The following is a 22,113-nucleotide window of genomic DNA, read 5'->3' as shown; positions in this document are numbered from 1 at the left end:
ATATAGTAGAAAACAGAGGTGAATTTCAAATTTTTTGCCAAGTCCAAATTTATCCAGAGGTATTACCCAGTTAAACATTACCGTATTCTAGCCGCAGGTCATGCCAGTGATTTCAGACTAATTTAGGACACAATTAAAATGATTAGAATGTAATATAAAAAAATTGAAAATGACTATCATGCATGTACAATTTACTACTACAGTAAGCTTAAAACCATACCCCCTGCCATCCAGGAACGTGAAACTAGTTTTAAGGAAACAAAAGAGGAATAAGTGAAGAGAGGCTGTCATGTAGCACTTTGCTTATTTTCTTTAATCTTATATTCAATTTTTTTTCACTGAAATAGGCTTATGTGCCTCTTTCAGATTGGAATATACTTAGCTCGATATTTGTTTCTTTCAAACAGTTTAAATATTTAGAAGTGTTCATTGTCAACCTAGGCTTATACTTTTTTCCAGGAAAAAGGAGCTCATGATCATTTTGGCGACCCAGCTGAGAAAGTAACAATGTCAACAACAAAATCTAGCCATGATGTCTCCACCAGGCACCTGGACTAGCTAAGGGCAGCATGAAGATGTTGCATTGAACAGGGCATACGGCAGGCAAGTTAACATGCCAGGTAAAGGGGCACTTTGAGCAACAGATGATGAAATTTGTGTTCGTACATTACCTTTCACATTGCGACCATTGTCTGTTTTCAGCATGTAAGGATAAAAAAAGAGAGAAATACAAAAAGAAGCCTAAAATTATGGTATATACACTAAACTACCTCTTAAAAACAATCACAGAAAACAGAATGTATAAAAACAGAAAATTTAATCTTTGATTGAAATTAGCATATTTTATTATTCAACAAAGTAAAATGTAATACTAAAAATAATATCTGCAGTAATAAAAATTCATGCTTAAGTATGTGAAACATTTATCTCAACTTAAATAGATTCCAAGATAGAGACTTTATAGTTATGGCAGTTTGGAGAAAGATATCCCCAGCTGTCTTCAGTTGTCATCAAGCCTTTCAACCTTGTCAGAAGCCAGTTTTAGCATCTCCTCAACAATCATTTATGTTGATTACACAAAGGAAGACTACAAGACATTTTGCATGTTGTCATTTTTTTGTATAATGTAAGCTATTACCCTAATAAGGGAAAATGTTTCTAAGACAACAGGCTACCATAGCAAACCAATTTGCATTATTAATCACAGTTTTATTAACTTCCCTATAAATACATTTCAGTGCATATTTTGCAACTAACAAATATAACTTGAAGAGTCATTTCTAGGCAAATATGATGACAAGAAACCAGTGAAAGGTTTGACTGTTTAAAAGGAGCATGGAATTGTCTTATTTATGTTATTAATATACTCAGTGTAGTACCTAGAAGATTTAGGAATTCATTTATGTTAAAATGGGCGGTTTCCAAATCTCAGACTTGAGTGTTTTCAGATTTATTTTGAAATTAGCAACCTGACTCTTTGATGTGTATTTGCTGCTAACAAAATATGCATCACTAGTTTTGAAACAAACAAGCTTAAAATAAATGAAGTTGTGTCAAAACCATTCAAATATAGCCAAGATTTGACAAATCTGTTCGAAATTTTGTTGGCATCTATGCTAACAATGTGCATACTTAAAATCTTAGGATATATCATAATCGTTTCAAAGCTTATAATGGATGCAATTCCATAGTTTGGTCTATTGAATTGCTGGAGTCGGCGTTGCCTCAGACAGAGATACGCAGATAAGATTGTACCTTACATGACAACTCTGTTCCCTCTTTGAGGGATCACAAAAAGTAGGTAAGGATAGAAGAATCACAGTGAGAGATCTTGGATTACATACAATTAATACCTCCACAGGAAGCTGGATCCAAAGATCACTAGTAAAAGAACAACCACTTGCAAGCATTTAAAAATTGTAATTGTACTCAACACACCTGGGAATTGTATATAAAAATGTGTAAATTTCAAGAAACCAAACCAAAAGTTACATTATATAGTTAATGCTGCTTTGACGCTGTAAGGCAGTGCATGTGGTCTGTGCATTGGTGCTAGCTGAGACCTATTTGTTGTTCATCCGTGACAATATAAGCGCAGAAATCAGAGCAAGCATTTAAAATCCTTACAGAAATTTGGCAGAGTTATTTTACGTCATTGAATTGAATTAGAAAAAAATTGGGGTTTATATTTTGTACGTCTACTTTTTAATTTTATTTTTCTAGTAATACATTTTTATTATAATTAAAAATGTATTGGTCCATGACAGGTTAGGAAAAAAAATTTGGTCTTTCATCACAAATGGTTTGAGAAGTACAGTTCTAAGGTACTTGATAATGTGGATTAAATGAAAGAATAATATAAAGTATCACACATAGATATATTTACAAAATATTTCAAATTTTGTAAGGATAGCCTATACATAGAGGGAAATGTCCTCTTCTTGAGTGAGAAGACAGCAACCTGAATTCAAAAAAATTACATGGATCCATAAAACTAAAACCTATTTTAAAAGTTTTCCATCTCCGTTTACTAATGGACAAGTTTCTTAAAATATATAGAAGTATGTAGCCTTAGGAAGTATAGCTATTTCTGCAATAATCAGTGATTTTGTAGCTAAAACTGCTCTAAAGTAGAAGTACAAAATGTCCTCTAAATTTATCAGACTTAGCCACATGTCAACTGCAGCATCTGTAACACAGTAAGACAGTGACATATTTTCTGAAAATAACATAGCCTGGGTGGGGGAGGAAAATTAAGGATGATCTTAACACCAAGTGTCTATGTAAAGTACTTGTGCCGAGAAATCCAAAAAATATTAAATTATTAAATCATCCTTTCCCATATATGGCACTTAATTGTATCAGTAACTGTGTACTAAGTAGAGACCACATAAATGAAAACAGTAAAGTTAAATCATGAAATCTTATCTAAATTACTCAGTACCACTGTCAAAACACAGACTTAAGTCTGTGCTAAGCACTGATTATGTACCAGTTTAAGATTCAAAGACAACAAAAAATTTTTTTTTTCTGAATATAGCTATACCATACATAATTCAGGTTCCAGGCAATGAAGCCAGTCTCTGAAAAGTCCACATGGTTGCTAAAGATGACGACACCAACTAGACTAACTGAAGCTTATGTTGGTTACTTGAATGACCATATTGACTTTGTTGTTGCTGTTCAGTCATAGGAACCATTGCTCAAAGGTCAAATTACAGAGATCTCATTCTGTTAGGAGATATTGCTCATTCCATTACTAGGTGGCATAGAGCCTTAGATGATTATTCAGTTTCAGAATTGTCCTTGATTTTATTTTCCTTTTGACCCTCTTTGGACGACAGATTAAAATGGATGAGCTAATTGCTCTTGTACCATACACACTTTTTCAAACCTATCTTACAGAAAACTGTTCCTTTTGCTTCTGTGATATTGATTTATCTCTCTTTGATTTTTCTTTCCTGCCAACTCATTTTTTTTTTTTTTTTTTACCATTTCTTCCTTCACTTCAGTGTGCTTTTGAATTAAGATCCCCCATCCCTAAGACTTGATCCTAAAATTCTCATTTAAATTTCAGTGTATTATTGTGTATATGACTCATTATTTTCTAATGTGTGTGCTCAGGAACATAATTCCCCAGCATGGGACTTTCAATGTCACAGAAACATTTATTGAGCACCTCCCATGAGGCAGACGATTGGGGTGGATATTAAGGATGTAGAGCCAACTAAGCCGAAGCTCCTGTGCTGGAGGAGCTTATGGCAACATAAATGCTTGCATACCTAACAGTGATGGCAAACATATAATAAATAATAAAAATACAATGTAATAAATGCTACAATATATGTAAAGACGCTTTGCACACTCAGGTGTGAAATCATTTAATTCTTCTGGTCTTGAAAGGGAGAAATGAGCCCCTAAGGTAGGGGGGTGGCATTTGAACTGGGTCTTAAGCTATCTATGAATAGCAGTGTCAAGAGGGACAAAGTGGAAAAGAGTATTCAGGGCAGAACGGAGTAATGAAGCAAGAAAATGCATGATACATTCTTGGGAAAAGGCAATTATCTTTGCACAGGTTTAGAATAGAGTATATGGTAGGGGAGGGCAGGGTTTCCAGGAGCAGGAGTGAGTGAAGGAAAGCACACAGGATTCATTACATGGATTGACTGTAGAATCTGGAGAAGGATAGTTCTGGGTTTGAATTCAGGCTCTGACATTGACTAGCTCTGTAACCTTGGGCCAGTTATTTATTTAGCATGGAGCCCTGGTGGCACAGTGGTTAATGCTCTGTGAGTCAAAAATAGACTCTATGGCACCTAGTAGCAACAACCACTTTCACTACTGGCTAATTTAAAAGAATGTGAGCATAAAAAAGGCAGGAGGAAATCAATAAATTTTGACTTTGGGTTTCAAGTTGGTTTTGGTTGAGCTCAGGACATTCAGGGTTATTTTTCCCCCAGACCTTTCCCCTTCCCCCTATTTAGCCCTGAACCCCACCAGTTTATAGTTTCTGATCGGTCAGTATATCACATTTAATACACTCAATCCTTTGGAAAGAGCTGATCAATAAAATAATTGTGTGATGACATACCACATTTTCTGCCCAGGGCATGATTGTTAAACTCAGCAAAATTAATTATGCTTGAGATCAAAGTGTTCATCACATACGAGCATCTCATAATAAGCATTAATTAATTAATACCCCATGAGGTAGGCAGCTAATGGTTATCATACTATTACAGACACCCAGGTACAGAAGCCAGAAGGAACCAAGTTACTCCCTAGAGCTCAAAAGAGGAAATCAATAACAATCTTGAATGTAGGACTCACATTTTTAATAGCCTTTAATCACACTTCTTCCCTCAAAGCATGAGGATTAACATGGAAATAAACAACAATATGAAAATAACCTTTCATTACCCATTAATACATATTTCCATGTAAAAAAAAAAAATAGAACGTACCTTCACTGGCATGCCGGTCTCTAAATATGCTCTTGGGGTGGACACTGAATCCTTCTATATTGTGCACGGAAGATGCCCTCCGTATACTACAAAGGCTTTCCCTGGATCTGGAATGGGTCAGCTGGGAACTGGACTGCAGCATGTCAGGATAGAGTCGGTCCCATTGCCTTTTAGGAGAGGAATGGTCAAGAGGTCCAGATATATTCACCAAGGGAGAACATTTGCTGGGCTGTATCAAAGCTTTTGTGTCATCTGCTTCAGAGGGACTGCAGCTTTCTTTTGTAGGAGACTTAAAGTGTTTCATGGCTACAGAATCATCACTGTGTTTAGAAGAATCGATTACTACCGCATCAGGGTCTTCCTGTGGTAAGGACTGCTTCCGGTAGGTGAGAACTCTCAGCCCAGGGAACTTCAACCCAAAAAGTTTGCCTACACGAGACAGGAAAGAGCATTACTAGAAGATAAAAGAATATACACCTTAAAAAACAAAACAAAAACAAAAAAAACGCCACTACGACCATCAACAAAACAGCCATTGTTGACTCATGTTAAATCCAGGAAAAAAGCGTTATTAATCAGTACTTAATAAAGCCAGTTAAAGTCGAAATGAAAGATAATGTAAGCAAACTTCTCTGAGAGCAATAGAAATTCTCAAGTAAATTGCAAGAAAACATTAAAATAATTTTGTCATGTTTCTGATGGTCAAATACATCCAGTGGTATGAAATCATTATTTGGATGATACCAGGCTTTTATTTTCATATTTTTTAAATTAAAAACACATATTCACTATACATCCTCCTTTCTAGGGAATTTGAAGAAGGAGCAGAGTTTAGAAAGGAAAAGAAGGAATAGGGCACTGTATTTAAAGACACAGACACAGGAATGGGCACTGTGTGTGTGCGCACGTGTGTGTGCATGTGATGTAGTGGGGGTAGGAGGGAAGGGAGTGAGGTGGAGGTAAGAAGCTGACCTGACATATATCTAGAGGGTTTGTATTGGATAATACTGTGAGCTGAGCTTGGATGGGAAAAGTGGGGTCAACTGTGTATGAGCAGTTCTTCATTCCATCTGGAATTCTTCAAAGGCTTTTTGTTTCAGAAAGAAATGTATTCCAGAGATAAGAATTTCTTTTACCTGCCAGTTTTGCATTTTTAAATCTGAGATTATGACACTAAATGTCATTTATAATGTCTCGGAGTGAATAGTGCAATAAAGGGTTACAAAATTTAAATATTAAAGAGTGAATATGGAAAACTTAAATATTAGCTAATAAACACATAAACTCACTGGTAGTAGAAAAGCATAAATGAAAACAAGAGGATATCATTACCGCTCTTCAATTGAGCAGTAAATGAAAAAAAAAAGAAGTATGACATCCAGTGTTGGCAAAGAACACTGGTGGACATTCTGACACTTTGCTGGCAGAATGAAAATTTCTACCAACTCTTTGAAAAGTAACCTGTCAATTTCTATTAAAATGAGAAAAACACATTTTTATTTGACCCTGCAGTCCTATTTACAGGTTATTACAAGGTACAAACACTAGACACAATCTGAATATCCACCAGAAGGAAAAGGTTGAATAAATTATGGTGTTTTAATACTTTGGAATCTTATGATGTTTTTAAAAATACAAGAATGTGTGTTTGTTTTGATTTGGAAGGTAGTTCATAATATAGTATTATGCTAAAAAACAAATTGCAGTTTAGTTTGTGTATGATGATCTTATTTCATTAAAAATTTTAAAAGCCTATATTTGTCCATACATGCTATGTGACAGTGGAGAAAGATATGGAAGAACACACTCAAAATTTTTAATGCAGATTAGCTCAGTGAGTAGGTTTGAAGGTACAGAGTACAATATATTGCATTCTTTTTTTTATTTATCTCTCTTGTTTGAGTATTAGATCAAGCATGCAGTCTTTTATAATTAAAAAAAAAATAGTTAAACTTCTACACCTAAAAGATAAGAGAAAGCATCCAAACAATGTAATTCAAAGCTTCAAGTATTATATTAAAAAAAAAATGCAAAGTTTCTAATTTTTATTGCCAACACAGTAGTCTAGTTCCCCATCATCTCATGACTTTATAATTATAATCTTCTCTCCTAGCCGGTCAGCCTGTGTGTTTGGACTACAATGCTACCTACCTTCCTATATTCTTTAAGGAATCAAATCAACTACATCTGTGGAAAGAAATGATGGAAAAGCTCAATATCATTAGTCAGAACAAAGCCAGGGGCCGACTGCAGAACAGACCATCAATTGCTCACACGCAAGTCCAAGTTGAAGTTAAAGAAAATTAGAACAAGTCCATGAGAGCCAAAGTAGGACCTTGAGTATATCCCACCTGAATTTAGAGACCATTGAACACTAATGACGGAAGACCAGACAAGTTGTTGAATGACATCAAGGACATCATAAGAGAAGAAAACAAGAGGTCATTAAAAAGACAGGAAAGAAAGAAAAGACCAACATGGATGTCGGAAAAGCCTCTGAAACTTGCTCTTGAATGTCGAGTAGCTAAAGCGAAATGAAGAAATAAAGTTAAATAGCTGAACAGATTTCAAAGAGCAGTACAAGAAGACAAAATAAAGTATTATAATGAAATGTGCAAGGACCTGGAGATAAAAACCAAAAGGGAAGAACATACTCAGCATTTGTCAAGCTGAAAGAAACTACAGGAAAAATTCAAGCCTCGAGTTGTAATACTGAAGGATTCTATGAGGAAAATATTAAATGATGTAGGATGCATCAAAAAAAGATGGAAGGAATACACAGAGTCACTGGACCAAAAAGAATTAGTTGATGTTCAAACATTTCAGGAGGTAGTATAGGATCAAGAACCAATGCTACTGAAGGAAGAGGCCCAAGCTGCAATGAAGGCATTGGCAAAAAAGAAGTCTCCAAGAATTGACAGAATACCAATTGAGATGTTTCAACAAACAGAAGCAACACTGGAAACACTCACTTGTCTACGCCAAGAATTTTGTAAGACAGTTATCTGACCAGCCGACTGTAAGAGATCCATATTTGTACCCATTCCAAAGAAAGGTGACCCAACAGAATGTGGAAATTATCGAACAATATCATTAATATCACACACAAGTGAAATTTTGCTGAAGGTCATTCAGAAGTAGTTGCAGCAGTACATCGACAGGGAACTGCCAGAGAGCCAAGTCAGGTTCAGAAGAGGATGTGGAATGAGGGATATCATTGCTAATAGATGTATCCTGGCTGAAAACAGAGAATATCAGAAGGATGATTACCTGGGTTTTATTCTGTGGCATTCAACTGTGTGGGTCATAACAAATTATGGATAACATTACAAAGCATTGGAATTCCAGAACACTTAATAGTGCTCTTGAGGAACCTGTACTTAGACTGAGAAGCAGTTCTTTGAACAGAATAAGGGAATACTGCATGATTTAAAATTAAGAAAGGTGTGGGTCAGAGTTGTATCCTTTCACTGTACTTATTCAATCCGTATACTGAGCAAATAATCTGAGAAGCTAGACTATATGAAGAAGAAAGTAGGATCAGAATTGGAGGAAAACTAATTAACAACCTGCAATATACAGATGACACAACTTCCTTGCTGAAAGTGAAGAAGACTTGAAGCAGTTACTGATGAAGATCAAAGACCACAGATTTCAATATGGATTACACCTCAACATAAAGAAAGCAAAAATCCTCACAAGTGGACCAATGAACAACGTCGTGATAAACCGAGAAAAGATTGAAGTTGTCAAGGATTTCATTTTACTTGGATCCACAATCAACACTCATGAAAGCAACAGTCAAGAAATCAAAAGATGCATTGCATTGACCAAATCTGCTGCAAAAGACCCCTTTAAAGTGTTAAAAAGCAAAGATGTCACCTTAAGGACTAAGGTGTGCCTAACCCAAGCCATGGCTGGACCATGACTACAGAAGACTGAAGGAGAATTGATGCCTTTGAATTATGTTGTTGGTGAAGAATATTGACTATACCATGGACTGCCAGAAGAACTAACAAATCCGTCTTGGAAGAAGTACAGTCAGAATGCTCATTAGAAGGAAGGATGGCAAGATTTCGTCTCACATACTTTGGACATATTATCAGGAGGGACCAGTTCCTGGAGAAGGACATCATGTCTTGTAAAGTAGAGGGTCAGCAAAAAAGAGTGGCTGCAACAATGGGCTCAAGCATAACAATAGTGAGGATTATGCAGGATGTGGCAGTGTTTCGTTCTGTTGTACATAAGGTAACTATGAGTTGGAACTGACTCAGTGGCACCTAACAACAATAACAAAAACAACATATTCTTTAAATGTTATAGGCATTGTTATCTTTACTATATTTACTATTAGTTTTTCCTCAATGCATTGAGGATGGTTCTAAAGCATAAAAGAACACTTTCAAAACTTAGAGCAGTTCTTCATTTTATTTCACTTAGGCTTCCACTGGATAGTCCTGTCTACATATATATATTTTCAATTACCATCTTTAATCCAATGACTTAAAAGTTTGTATTTCCAGCTCAAACCTCTCCTCTGAATCCCAAACCTGCATATCTAATGGCTTCATCAATGTGTCAGTTTAGAAATCATAAAGACCTCTCAAGATCTCAAAGCAATACAGGGCTGGTGGTTTTGTAAAAGGTACAACTACCATGGAAAACAGTATGGCATTTCCTCAAAAAGCTAGAAATACAAATATGTTATGATCCAGCAATCCCACTCCTAGGTATATACCCTAGAGGTCTAATAGCAGTGACATGAACAGACATATTCACACCTATGTTCATTGCAGCATTATTCACAATAGCAAAAAGATGGAAACAACCTGTACACCCATCAACTGATGACTGGATAATCAAATTGTGGTACATACACACAATGGAATACTATGCAGCCGTAAAGAATAATGATGAGTCCTCAAAAACATTTTATAACATGGACAAATCTGGATGACATTATGCTGAGTGAAATAAATCAATTACAAAAGGACAAATATTGCATGGTCTCGCTTTTATAAAAAGATAAGAACAGGTAAACACACAGAAAGGAACAATCTTTGATGGTTACCAGGGATGTGAGGGGCAAGGAGAGGGAATCACTTTGCAGAATAGATACGTGTTATTTTTGGCAATGGGAAAGGCAATGCCCAATATGGTAAATGATGACCAAGGTAAATTATGATGCTAAGAAGTATACAAGAATCAGGAACAATTTTGGTAAATGCTATAACATACATAATTTTGCAACAAAAGTTAACAACCAAAAATATGTGTATGGTTACATAGGTAGGTATGTATGCACCTATGTGTATAGGAAGGCACATGTGCGTACACGGGTGTGCACGTACAGGTGTATCTGTAGCCATGTGTATATACATGCTTGTGTGTGCAGCTTGTATATTCATATATATAATAAAGCACATAGGGAGCACAGTTATGGATACTTCCAAGACATAACCAAACACTTCACAGGATTGGTTTACTGGGTCTGAAGACTTAGGACCATAGTCTCATGGGACAACTCAGTCAATTGGTGTAACATAGTTCGTAAAGATACTATTCTACATCCTAGTTTGGTGAGGATCATCTGCGGTCTTAAAAGCTTGCGTGTGGCCATCTAAGATACAACTATTGGTCTGTACTCATCTGGAGCAAAAGAGAAAGAAGGAAACCAAAGACTCAAAGAAGAAACTACAGAACTAATAGCCCACACGAATCACTGCCTCAACTATCCTGAGACCAGAAGAAATAGATGGTACCTGGTTACCACTGGAAACCCTGGTGGCATAGCAGTTAAGTGCTACGGCTGCTAACCAAAGGATTGGCCATTCGAATCCACCAGGCGCTCCTTGGAAACTCTACGGGGCAGTTCTACTCTGTCCTATAGGGTCGCTATGAGTCGGAATCGACTTGACGGCACCGGGTTTGGTTTTTTTTTTTTTTTTTCAGCTACCACTTTTTTTTTTTTTTTACCACTACCAACCATTCTGACCAGGAACTCAATAGATGGTCACAGATAGAATGGGAGAAAAATGTAGAACAAACCTCAAATTCCTAAAAATAGGCCAGACTTACTGAACCAGTCTGGACTAGAGGATACTCTGAGACTATTGTCCGGAGATAGCTTTTAAACTTGGAACTAAAGCCACTCCTGGAGGTCACCTTTCCACTAAAAAATTGATTAGCCATAAAATAAACAATGTCACCTGTGAGTGCTGTGCTCCTTTAAGTAATTGTTCATATGAGACCAAATGATCAATATTTACCCTAAAGCAAAAATGAGAAGGTAAACAGGGGCAGGGAAGCTAGATTGAAGGGAACAGAATAACCAAAATGGAAATAATGAGAATGCTGACACAGTGTTAAAAATGGAACCAGTGTCACTGAACAGTATGTGTAGAAATTGTTAAACGGGAGCCTAATTCTCTGTGTGAACTCTCACCAAAAATACAATAAAAGAAAAAGAAACCTCATAGCAAATCCATTCTCATAATCTATTCCTCCAAACACAGCCCTTATTGTCAGGGAATGGCACCACAATCCATCCAGTTGTGCAAGCCTGAGATTCAAGAGCCAGTCTAGATACTGTTCTTTCTTTCACTCGATCCCCAAATTATGATGATTTCACCTCCTCAATATCTTTTTAATGTTTCCACCTCTCTCACGTCCACCCCTCTCACTTTTGTCTAAGCTACTCTCATGCTTCACATGATATCCTGCAATAGCCTGTTAACCCCTTTCTACATTTGTACATTTACTTCCCATCCTTTAAAAAATCCTCCCCAAAAATTCATTTCTGATAATGTAGATAATTGCTTACTACCTTCTCTCCCCACCAATAACTTCCTGCTTTGGGGAAAAAACAAAACTATTTCTAGTTTGTGTAAACTACCCCTCCAGTTTCATCTCTCCTCCTTGCTCTCTAGGATCTAGCCACTCATGTCTTTTTAATTCGTCAGGCTTTTTGATTCCTCCAGAGGCCTGTGCTTTTTTCAGATTCAGGGCTTCCTTCTGTTTGATACTTTTTACTTTACCTCCTTAGCTCATCCTTCAGAGTTTAGCTCCAAAGTTATTTCCTTAGTGAAGCTTTTTCTTCCCTCTATATTAGACTAGCAGCCCCTTCACAGCTTTCACCACAGTTAGTAATTATGCACTTGTTCATTTTCTGATTAGCACTACTCTCTCCCACTGAACTGTAGGCCTCACAAGGGCAAAGATCCTGTCTATTTTGCTCACCATTGAGTCCCAGCCCCAAAAGAATGCCTGAGCACAGGACGTGAATTTCCATGAGCACATTCTAAACTGAAAATGTGCTTCAATTTCGACTGTGAAAAAAGTAGAATATTTGATTACTCTATCTTAGAGAATCTTAGCCTCCAGGAATGTTGACTGATATTTACCAAAAGCGATTGATTAAGCAGAACCCAATAGCTCATGAAAATGGTCAGGTCTTTTATGCCTAGGAGTCCCTGTATGACACAAATGGTTAAGTGCTTGGCTATTACTAACCAAAAGGTTGGTGATTCTAATCTACCTAGAGTTGCCTTGGAAGAAAGGTGATCTACTTCCAAAATATCACAGCCATTGAAAACCCTATGGAGAAGTTCTACCCTGAAACACATGGAGTCACTATGAGTTGGAATCAACTTGATAGTGACTGGTTTGGTTTGGGTTTTTTATACCATGTACTATATACCTGTTGGGGTCCTGGTAGCACAGTGGTTAAGAGCTCAGTTGCTAATCAAAAGGTTGGCAGTTTGAATCCAATTCTATGGGGCAGTTCTACTCTGTCTTACAGGGTTGCTATGAGTCAGAATTGACTCAACCTGTTAAAATTCTTATTGTTAATTTTATATTTTATTACAGACATAATTGATCGCTACCATTCTGTTTTTAGAAAGTAAATAAAAATGTTTTCAAGCTCTTGATCAGGTATTGAAGTTTATGAAAAAAACCTGTTAGAGAAAATTTTAGACTTACGCTAATATTTATTGTAAGCATTCATTTGTGGGCTAGTGGTTAACAGTGTTAAATATTATTGGAATAGAATTTATCTCTCAAGGAAAAGACATGACACAATGCACAGACAAATCCCCAGTAAATTCACCATTAAACTTGGAATTAATAAAATTTAGAGAGTAAGCAATCTGTGAAAATAAGATTAAACAACAGGTGCATCAGAGAAACTGTTTTGCAGGTGTTCATACATACTTCTCCTAACTTTTATATGCTCAAGTAAATTGCCAAGTTAAAAATCAGTGAACTGTATCCAAGTCATTTGATTAGTTTTTAATGCACACAAAATTGAGTTATAAAGCAGTTTACAAATCAATTCTGCAAGCTTATTACAAAGCATTGAATGTCAATGCCTACTTTTATTCATTTTTCATTAGTTACATTACTCTCCTTTAAAAACAATTCACTGGCTTTCTTAAATTTGTGACCAAGCAAGGCATTTAGCTTGCTCCTATAGTTTAGTCATATCCAAGGTGGTACAGATGGTCTTTTCTGCATCACTGGGCTAATATGATCATGTTATATTGCATTACAGATTTAGCTGTCTAACTGTAGTTCATCTGGAAAGAATACACATTGAGAATTTTGTTCACAGCTAGCACTTTCAGGCATGAAATATAAAACATAGATGAGGGTAACCTTATAGTTATTAACACTGGAAGAAAAACCTTATAAGTTAAGTCTCATATTTTATTATAACTTGGAATGATTAAAATAATACTATGTTGTCCAAAACAAAACAAAACAAAACCCATTGTCATTGAATCGATTCCAACTCATAGTAACCTGACAGGACAGAAAAGAACTGCCCCACAGGGCTTTCAAGAAGCAGGGTGGTGGATTTGAACTGCTGATCTTCTGGTTAGCAGCTAGCTCTTAACCACTACACCACCAGCGCACTCAATAAATCTAAAATTAAAAAAAGAACACAATTTTCACACATATTTTCAAATTCCCAGAATTACCAATACCACTAACTTACTTAAACATAATTCTTTAAAATATAACTTTTTCCTCCAAGAAGGTATATAGTTACTTACATACATAAAGTCATAATTAATTCCTACTTTTTTTTCTTTCTCAGGGCATGTCACTTTTTTGAAGCTGCTGAATTCAAATTTGGCAGATACGTCTACATGTATCCCATGCCATATTTAATTAGGGGCTTTTCTGTTTTCAACCAAGAAAGCTCACAGCTATTCCCATCTCTTTTTCTTTGAAAAGCCTGGTATTAGACTTCAATCCATACATGCAAAGATGTTAAATACTTGGCCCAAGGTCAAATAGGAAAACAGGATATAGTCAGAACAAAGCAGCAGTTTTTTAGTTTAATTTCAGGGATACCCATGATTTGGTGTATTCTTGGGTCTTAAATACCCATATGAGAATCTGATGAAAATCATGACTTCTTGTCTCTATATAAATGTAGACAAATGGATACACAGAATTTTACCTACGATTTTGGAAGTCAAATGACTATTTACCCATCAAAACCCTTCTAATGACCTCCCCTTATACCCTGTAGGATTAGCACACTGAATATTCCTTCCAATTTTTGAAGTTCTTTGCTTTCCTATTTGTGCTAACCACATTTTTTATAAAGTTCTCAATGATCACAACTACATTTTTTACCCTATCTCCTATGAGACAGAATTGACGTGACAGCAATGGGTTTGGTTTTTTTGGTTTCCTATGGTAATGAAACTTTAGAAAACTGTTTCACTAAACTTTCCCAGATTGAGTCGCCTCAACTAACTGAGTCATTATTCATTCTCTTCCTCGGTTTTTGGGAGCTGGTTCTCAAATACTAGAGTTTGAAAGAAAAATATTTATTTTAACCTCAAACAATTCTTCTAAATTAGAAGCTTATCAAAGAATATTAGAAATAATGATCTCTTCTGCAGAAAAACAAATATTCCTGCAAAATCCTCCACTTTGTCACAATCATTGAGATTCCTCACAATGCAACTGCAAATTCCCAATCATTCCCTTGGTTCAATTTCTCATCATTCCTATGAAATCTCAGAACTTTGATTATCTAATAACTTTACAAACAAAATCCAACCAAATAAAATTAGAAAAATTTTACTCTTGCTTGGTACTGCTTAGTTGAATTATGGACTGAAAAGTAGACAAAAAATTAAGTTCAAGAAGTGATACATGCTAGAGAATATAATGGGGGTAAAGAGAGGACATATGTGTGGGGGGGGAGTGGGGTGGGGGAGAATTTGGAGGCCATAAACTGAGAAATTTCCCCTCACAAAGGATTAAGGATAGTGGAAAGGTATCTTCGACTGGATCCTTGAAAACACTTGGAAAACAGTTTAATGAGAAGCGCTCTCAGGAGATAAATCTGTGAGGAAGAGAAGAAGACAGGATTGGGCAAAAGGAATGAAATTGCCCTGCAATTGCAACTGAAGTGCCAGCCAATCCTATGAGGAGTTTTGGAGCTGGGATAGCCCTTCAGAGTTATCCCAAATTGAAAACAGACTATCTGGCCTTTGTGTCCCTGCATCAGCCAGTCATTGGCTACAGTCATCCCATGGGAAGGACCATAACCTTGGGTGAAGCAGCTCCCTCCTTTGACTATTGTGTGCCCGGAAGGGTCCATACTCCCAGCAGCCGGGCTGTTAAGGTGTCAGCCTTGAGGAGAGTGTCTGGGCTGAGAGCCAGCATCCAGTACAGGGGGAAAGAGATAGCCAAATTTTGGTCTGAAACAATTATGATCTGAATTACGTTTATTGTCAGCTATTATCACATGAAATGAGAATTTGTGAGTTAATGTACCTTTCAAAAATCAGGGTACTTGCAAGTATGACACTTAAATTGGAAGCCTTAAAAACATAGTATGATTTTTCTCCAGCCAGCTATCTGGATGTGCAGAGAAACCATGCCTTTGATCCCTGAGTCAGAGACAGCAAATGATCAAATTTGATGGGAGAAATGGGGAAGATAATTGACATATCTGCTTTTGCTTTTTTTAGGGAGAAAACTTACATAGAGGCCCTCAGCACGGTGATGAAAGATTCCTACTCCTAAATATGCGAGGGTGTATGATGCCACCCATGGGCTGCCAGAGCGGCACAGAATGTTGTCAAAAAGGCTGTAGCTAACAGTAAAAAAAAAACTGGGAAAAATAACAATCAGTGTGAAATAAGTACTGATCAAGTGGCTACCTTGATTAATGGATGAAAAATGGGGCAGTGTAGCCAGGGCAGTTCTGGTATTAGTAATAACACAAAATCATCGTTAATAATTCTGGTGAATTCCATTAATAACATCACAGAATTCTCTGATCTAGTAAACCTGAAACTAAGTCTCCCTTTAAGGGAGCATGATGTGGTCAGTACTACCTTGAAAAACTGAGAATCTTATGACATCTCCAAGCGGAACACATAGTCAAAGAACAAGCAAGATCTTACAAACAAGGCGGTGAATGAAGTACCAGACGGGAATGTTGGAGTGCTGTGAGTGCTGCACCCTGTAATGCATGTGCAGAGGTGGGGGCGGGGGAGGTTAGTGCTGCAGCGGGCCTAAGGCAGCCACAGGAGCTGAAGGAGCAGCAGAGGACTTTTGTGCACGGGCTCACAGATGTTGATGATGTCTCAGAGACACTGCTTCCAACTTGGCAGGATCAGCATGACAGCAAAGACGTAGAAAACACGGGCTTGAGATAGGCAGATAAGTCAGAAAACAGGACAAGGCTGTAGATCACTCTTAGCCACCCAAAGTTAAAGTCCCTCAGTGAGGAGTGCTGGGAACTAAGGCAGACCACACACCAGTATTGTATATATCTACCTATATTTCTATGTATTAAGATAACTACTTAATAAATCAATGCATGGTTTACCTATATTGTTGTTTCATTTCTTTTTGATAGGTTTCTTCCTTTTCCAAATGCCACATTAAAGAGTCCATTCAAGTGCTGTTAAAGCAATAACACCTTAATGTAGACTGACCCTCCTGGGTGACCATGTAGCCATCACATTGACAGGAACTCTCTTGAAGGAGTGTTCCAGGCACAAGTGGTGCAGACACCAGTTACCCAAATGCTGTATGAATAGGAACTGTCCATGATTTGAGTGTTGCTAGGTAACAAGATCTTCTGGATGATCCTTACCTGGAGCATTCTGGTGGGGATTTGCCAATTCAGGCATTCATTCACATTTATTGTTAGTAAAGGGATAATGCATAGTTTTTTCAGCTACTAGAAATTTTCTTGAGCTTAGATACATGTATTTTGTCCAGTGTGGAAAATATGATATCACATCGATTACAACCTGTAACTGAACTTTCCCCAGATTTCTTTTTGCAGCCATGTCATGGTTCCTGTTTCTATCAAATTTAATCCTTAAAAGAAGGAAACTTCCAAACACATAAGAAAAGTAAACATTACTTACATTGTAAAACCTTTAATTAAATTCATCTTTGTAATGGAATGTTTCTATAATAATGCTCACTGAGTGGGAAACTCTGTATTACTACTGCGGGTCTTCATTTTTGAATTAAAGAATGACTTTCAGCTCCAATGGAGAACAGTAAAAATACTGTGAATACCCTTTTATAAACGAGCTATACAGAAAATTTCTTTGTTTCTTGAGGTCTGAAAACTGAGATACAAATTTGAAGGAGTAACGTAACTATTTAGGCAAGTATGTATTGTATTTGTCGATTATTCTGAGTATTAAGCCCAAAGCATATGAATGCGTCTGTAGTGGCTTAAATTAGCTAGATAATTGCCTAAATTATCAACTGTATTTTGTGTGTATAGACTTAGCTTTAGTTGAAGCTTTTAGAGTAATCAAACTTTTATTTTTGTAAGCAGAAACGTGAAATTCTCTTTTGATTTGGAGTGTATAATTTTATCGTACCTTGGTAAGACTAAATGACAAAGTTCATTTGTAAAATTTACTGTGAAAGTAAGATACTATAGAAATTTGGGTTTTTTATATGTAGTTTCATTTAATATTTATTTTTATAGTTTTCTTTAAATATTACTTAGCTTATACTAGTTGTTCTCAAGCTTTAGTGGACATCAGAACCACCTGAATGACTTGTTAAAATATGGACTGGAAGGTCTCATCTCCAGAGCTTCTGAATCAATAGTTCTGGTGTTTGTTGTTATGGTTGTTAGTTGCTGTTGAGTTACCTCCAACTCACGGCAACCCTATGTATCACAGAACAATGTGCTGCCCAGTCGACTTGAGTGGATTGTTGTGGGTATTGTATCAATCCATCTCCATGAGACCATGTTCCGCTGCTATTCATAAGGTTTTCACTGGCTAATGCTTTTCAGAAGTAGACTGCCTGGTCCTTCTTTCTAGTCTGTCATAGTCTGGAAGCTCAGCTGAAACCTGTCCTCCATGATGGCCCTGCTGGTATCTGAATACCAGTGGCATAGCTTCCAGCATCACAGCAACACACAAGCCCCCACAGTATGACAAACTGACAGACAAGTGAAGAGGACTTGAAGCACTTACTAATGAAGATAGAGACCACAGCCTTCAGTAGGGATTGCACCTCAGACAAAAAAAAAAAAATCCTCACAACTGGACCGATGAACAATATCATGATAAATGGAGAAATGATTGAAGTTGTCAAGGATTTCATTTTACTTGGATCCACAATCAACAACCATGGAAGCAGCAGTCAAGAAATCAAACGAAGCACTGCATTGGGTAAGTCTGCTGCAAAAGACCTCTTTAAAGTGTTAAAAAGCAAAGATGTTACCTTGAAGACTAAGGTGCACTGGATCCAAGCCAGGTATTTTCAGTCGCATCATATGCATGTGAAAGCTGGACAATGAATAAAGAAGACTGAAGAAGAATTGATGCCTTTGAATTGTGGTGTTGGCGAAGAATATTGAATATACCATGGACTGCCACAAGAACAAATAAATCTGTCTTGGACGAAGTGCAACCAGAATGCTTCTTAGAAGCAAGGATGTTGAGACTGCGTTTTACACACTTTGGACATGTTGTCAGGAGGGATCAGCCCCTGGAGAAGACATCATGCTTGGTAAAGTACATGGTCAGTGGAAAAGAGGAAGACCCTCAGTGAGGTGGATTGGCACAGTGGCTGCACCAATGAGTTCAAGCATAACAATTGTAAGGATGGCTTAGGACTGGGCAGTGTTTCGTTCTGTTGTGCATGGGGTCACTATGAGTCGGAACCCACTCAATGGCACCTAACAACAACAACAACAATCTCGATTAGTGTTTTCTTCATTTTTGCTGACCCCCTACTTTATCACACATGATGTCCTTTTCTAGCAATTGGCCTTTCCTGATGCCATGTCCAAAGTAAGCAAGACAAAGTCTCACCATCCTCAATTCTAAGGAGTATTCTGATTATGTATCTTTCAACAACACCACAATTTAAATGCATTGATTCCTCCCATGCCTTCTTTTTTCATTGTCCAGCTTTCACATGCATATGAGGCAACTGAAAGACCATGTCTTGGGACAAGTGTATATTAGTCATCAAAGTGATATTTTGCTTTTTAGAACTTTAAAGGGGTCTTTTGTGGTATATTTGCCCAATGCAATGTATCATTTGATTTCTTATTTGTAGCTTCTGTGGATGCTGAATGTTCATCCAAGTAGAATTTACATTTTGGACATGTTGCATTAAATACATTAATCATATTTTGCCACCATCGCTACTAACCACTTCCAAATCTTCAAGCACCCTTAACAGAAGAGAAAAAATTTTATTTAGCCCACCACTCTGGGGCACAAGTGTGCACCCATACATAAGCGCACAAACACATACACATATACATATACCCTGTTGCCACTGAGTGATTCCGACTCATAGCGACCCTATAGGGCAGAGTAGAACTGCCCTGTAGGGTTTCCAAGGCTGTAATCTTTATGGAAGGGACTGTCTGTGGAGTAGCTGATGGTTTCAACCTCCAACCTTTCTGTTAGCTGTCAAGCGCTTTAACCACTGAGTCACCTGGGCTCCTTGCTTTTATATATACTGCCATATATTTCTTTGTAACCACACTTCCATTTCAGATCATTCAAAGTGATACAAAAAATTTAGAGTTGGTATCTACATTCTGAAGCAATGATACTGCTATTTTGAAGGTTAAAAAAAAAAAAAGGTTAAGATGTAGTTAATTCTGCAAAACTAGATGTATCAGAATTTTCTGTCTTCCTTTCTTTTTTTGTTCTTGTTTTAGTGGCTACCTCTGAAACTACATATTTAAAATAGCTGATATTATTATTTTAAACAGGTGGTAAAATTATATTTAAGAAAAAAATCCATACTGGATTGCCAAACATGCAAAAAAATATGAAGTAGAAATTGGATCTGAAGCTACCAAGCATAATTTGTCTCTCTTTACCTTTTCTGCTTGATTTAACAATCAATTCTTCAAATAATGACATCAAGTAAAGGGACATCTAGACCTTATAATGTAATCAAAGCCAATATCCTGGTTGTAAATTATAGGCCTTTGTAACCCTCTGGAACCAATTTCATCTGCATGTTTGTGCTTCCTCCAATGATTCTCTGACATGAGTGGACAGCTACAGTGTAGGAGAACCTCTACTGAACAGAATCCCTACTGAATTTGCTATGACTTTCACATGAGATACTATTTTAATTGCTTTTTAATTGCAGTATAAAGTTGCACAGGTTGTGCTTTATATCATAGAAGGATACTGTATAGATTATCTTCCATTCAAGAAACCAAAGTTTCAATTCTCTATTTACGTTTAGTTTGAAATGAACACTTTCTTTAAAAACAAAACAAAACAAAAAACAAAAATTTCATTGCTGTGCTGTGGATGTACCCCTCCACTGTTCGCTTCTACCCAATTTTGTTGGACCATGAAAGACAACTGTTCAATGGGGAAAATGAAGACTCTAAAAAGACAATGAAGAAACTAAACTAGGTGATTCCAAAACAAATTACCTTATTGATATTCATGATAAAACTAGAGGCTTGTACTACCTGAATTGTACTCTCAGGGATCATTGAATAATGACTGGACTTGTTAGTGGAAAATACAAAGAAATCAAAGCAGTCATCAAGTTAAAAGAGCAAACCTTTGGTATTAGAATAATTTTTTTACAGTACTTGAATTTTGTTTCTAAATATGTCACCTGGGAGACTGACAAGTTGGTGATTTTGATAGAGCATTTTCCCCAAGTGTGCCATGGTTCAGGGTAAAATATTCAGAATATTGCAATTATGTTAAATTAATATATTTGCCCCAATATTGCTTTAATGGAATATTGTGCTGTCGTTTAGAAGGAAGTAACTGACACTATGAAAAAAAATTATAAACTGATGTAATTTTGATTTAGTGTTTTTCATAGGTTTACAACATTGGCTTTTAGGGCCATATTTTAAAATTTTATTTTGCTATCTGGATTTATACACAGTATAAATCCAATTTATACTTTTCTCAATCGTTAAAGTATTGAGATAAGTTTCCAGCTTCCCATAGGACAATGAAAGATACTTATATTTCAATTTCCTCATGGATTCTCCTTAAAACTACAGAGATCAATAACTGAATCAATGAAAAATACCTACAGTCCCTACCTACAAATCGACTAAAGATAAGAGACATTATAAGCTCCAATTTACATGTAGTTGGACAAATAAACACCCAGCCAGCAGATTTGGCTTTGGAGAAAAAAAAAAAAAACGAAACCCAGTGCTGTTGAGTCGATTCCAACTCATAGCAACCCTATAGGACAGAGTACAACTGCCCCATAGAGTTTCTAGTGAGTGCCTGGTGGATTTGAACTGCTGGCCCTTTGGTTAGCAGCCGTAGCGCTTAACCACTACGTCACCAGGGTTTCCTGGCTTTGGAGAGCAGCCTGTAATACAGAGTCAGGAGGAAACGAAATGAAGAAAGAAGAATGTAGAGATTTCCTATGAGTGATGGAAAAACATACCACATGCAGTTCACCCTCAGAAGAAGAGGGTCGCACAATGAGTTAGAGGTACCGACAGAAGTATCTGTGATCTAACTGGTCAGAGCACTGGGTAACTGGAGAGACAATAGGTAGGGGCCTGAAACATGCATAGGACCACAGGTCACAGCCTTGAGAAAGTACCACTTCTGGGAGACATTGAGTGAACATTAAAGTTGGAGTTATTCAT

General features: G+C 36.8%; 1 protein-coding gene across 2 annotated transcripts in view; it reads right to left on the bottom strand.

Moving 5' to 3' along the window:
- KCNH7 (potassium voltage-gated channel subfamily H member 7) overlaps positions 1-22,113 on the bottom strand; it is a 561,862-nt gene that overhangs the window by 135,629 nt on the left and 404,120 nt on the right. The window contains exons 4-5 of one of the 2 annotated variants that reach the window (XM_003405825.4): positions 4,965-5,393; positions 672-692 (exon numbers count right to left, since the gene is read on the bottom strand). In XM_003405825.4, coding sequence (XP_003405873.1) covers positions 672-692; positions 4,965-5,393 — 450 coding nt within the window. The remainder of the gene's footprint in view (positions 1-671; positions 693-4,964; positions 5,394-22,113) is intronic. The other variant, XM_010586280.3, reaches the window with a different exon arrangement.

This window comes from Loxodonta africana, chromosome 6 (genome assembly GCF_030014295.1).
Source record: "Loxodonta africana isolate mLoxAfr1 chromosome 6, mLoxAfr1.hap2, whole genome shotgun sequence".
NCBI lineage: Eukaryota > Metazoa > Chordata > Mammalia > Proboscidea > Elephantidae > Loxodonta > Loxodonta africana.
This window is presented reverse-complemented; position numbering and strand designations above follow the sequence as displayed.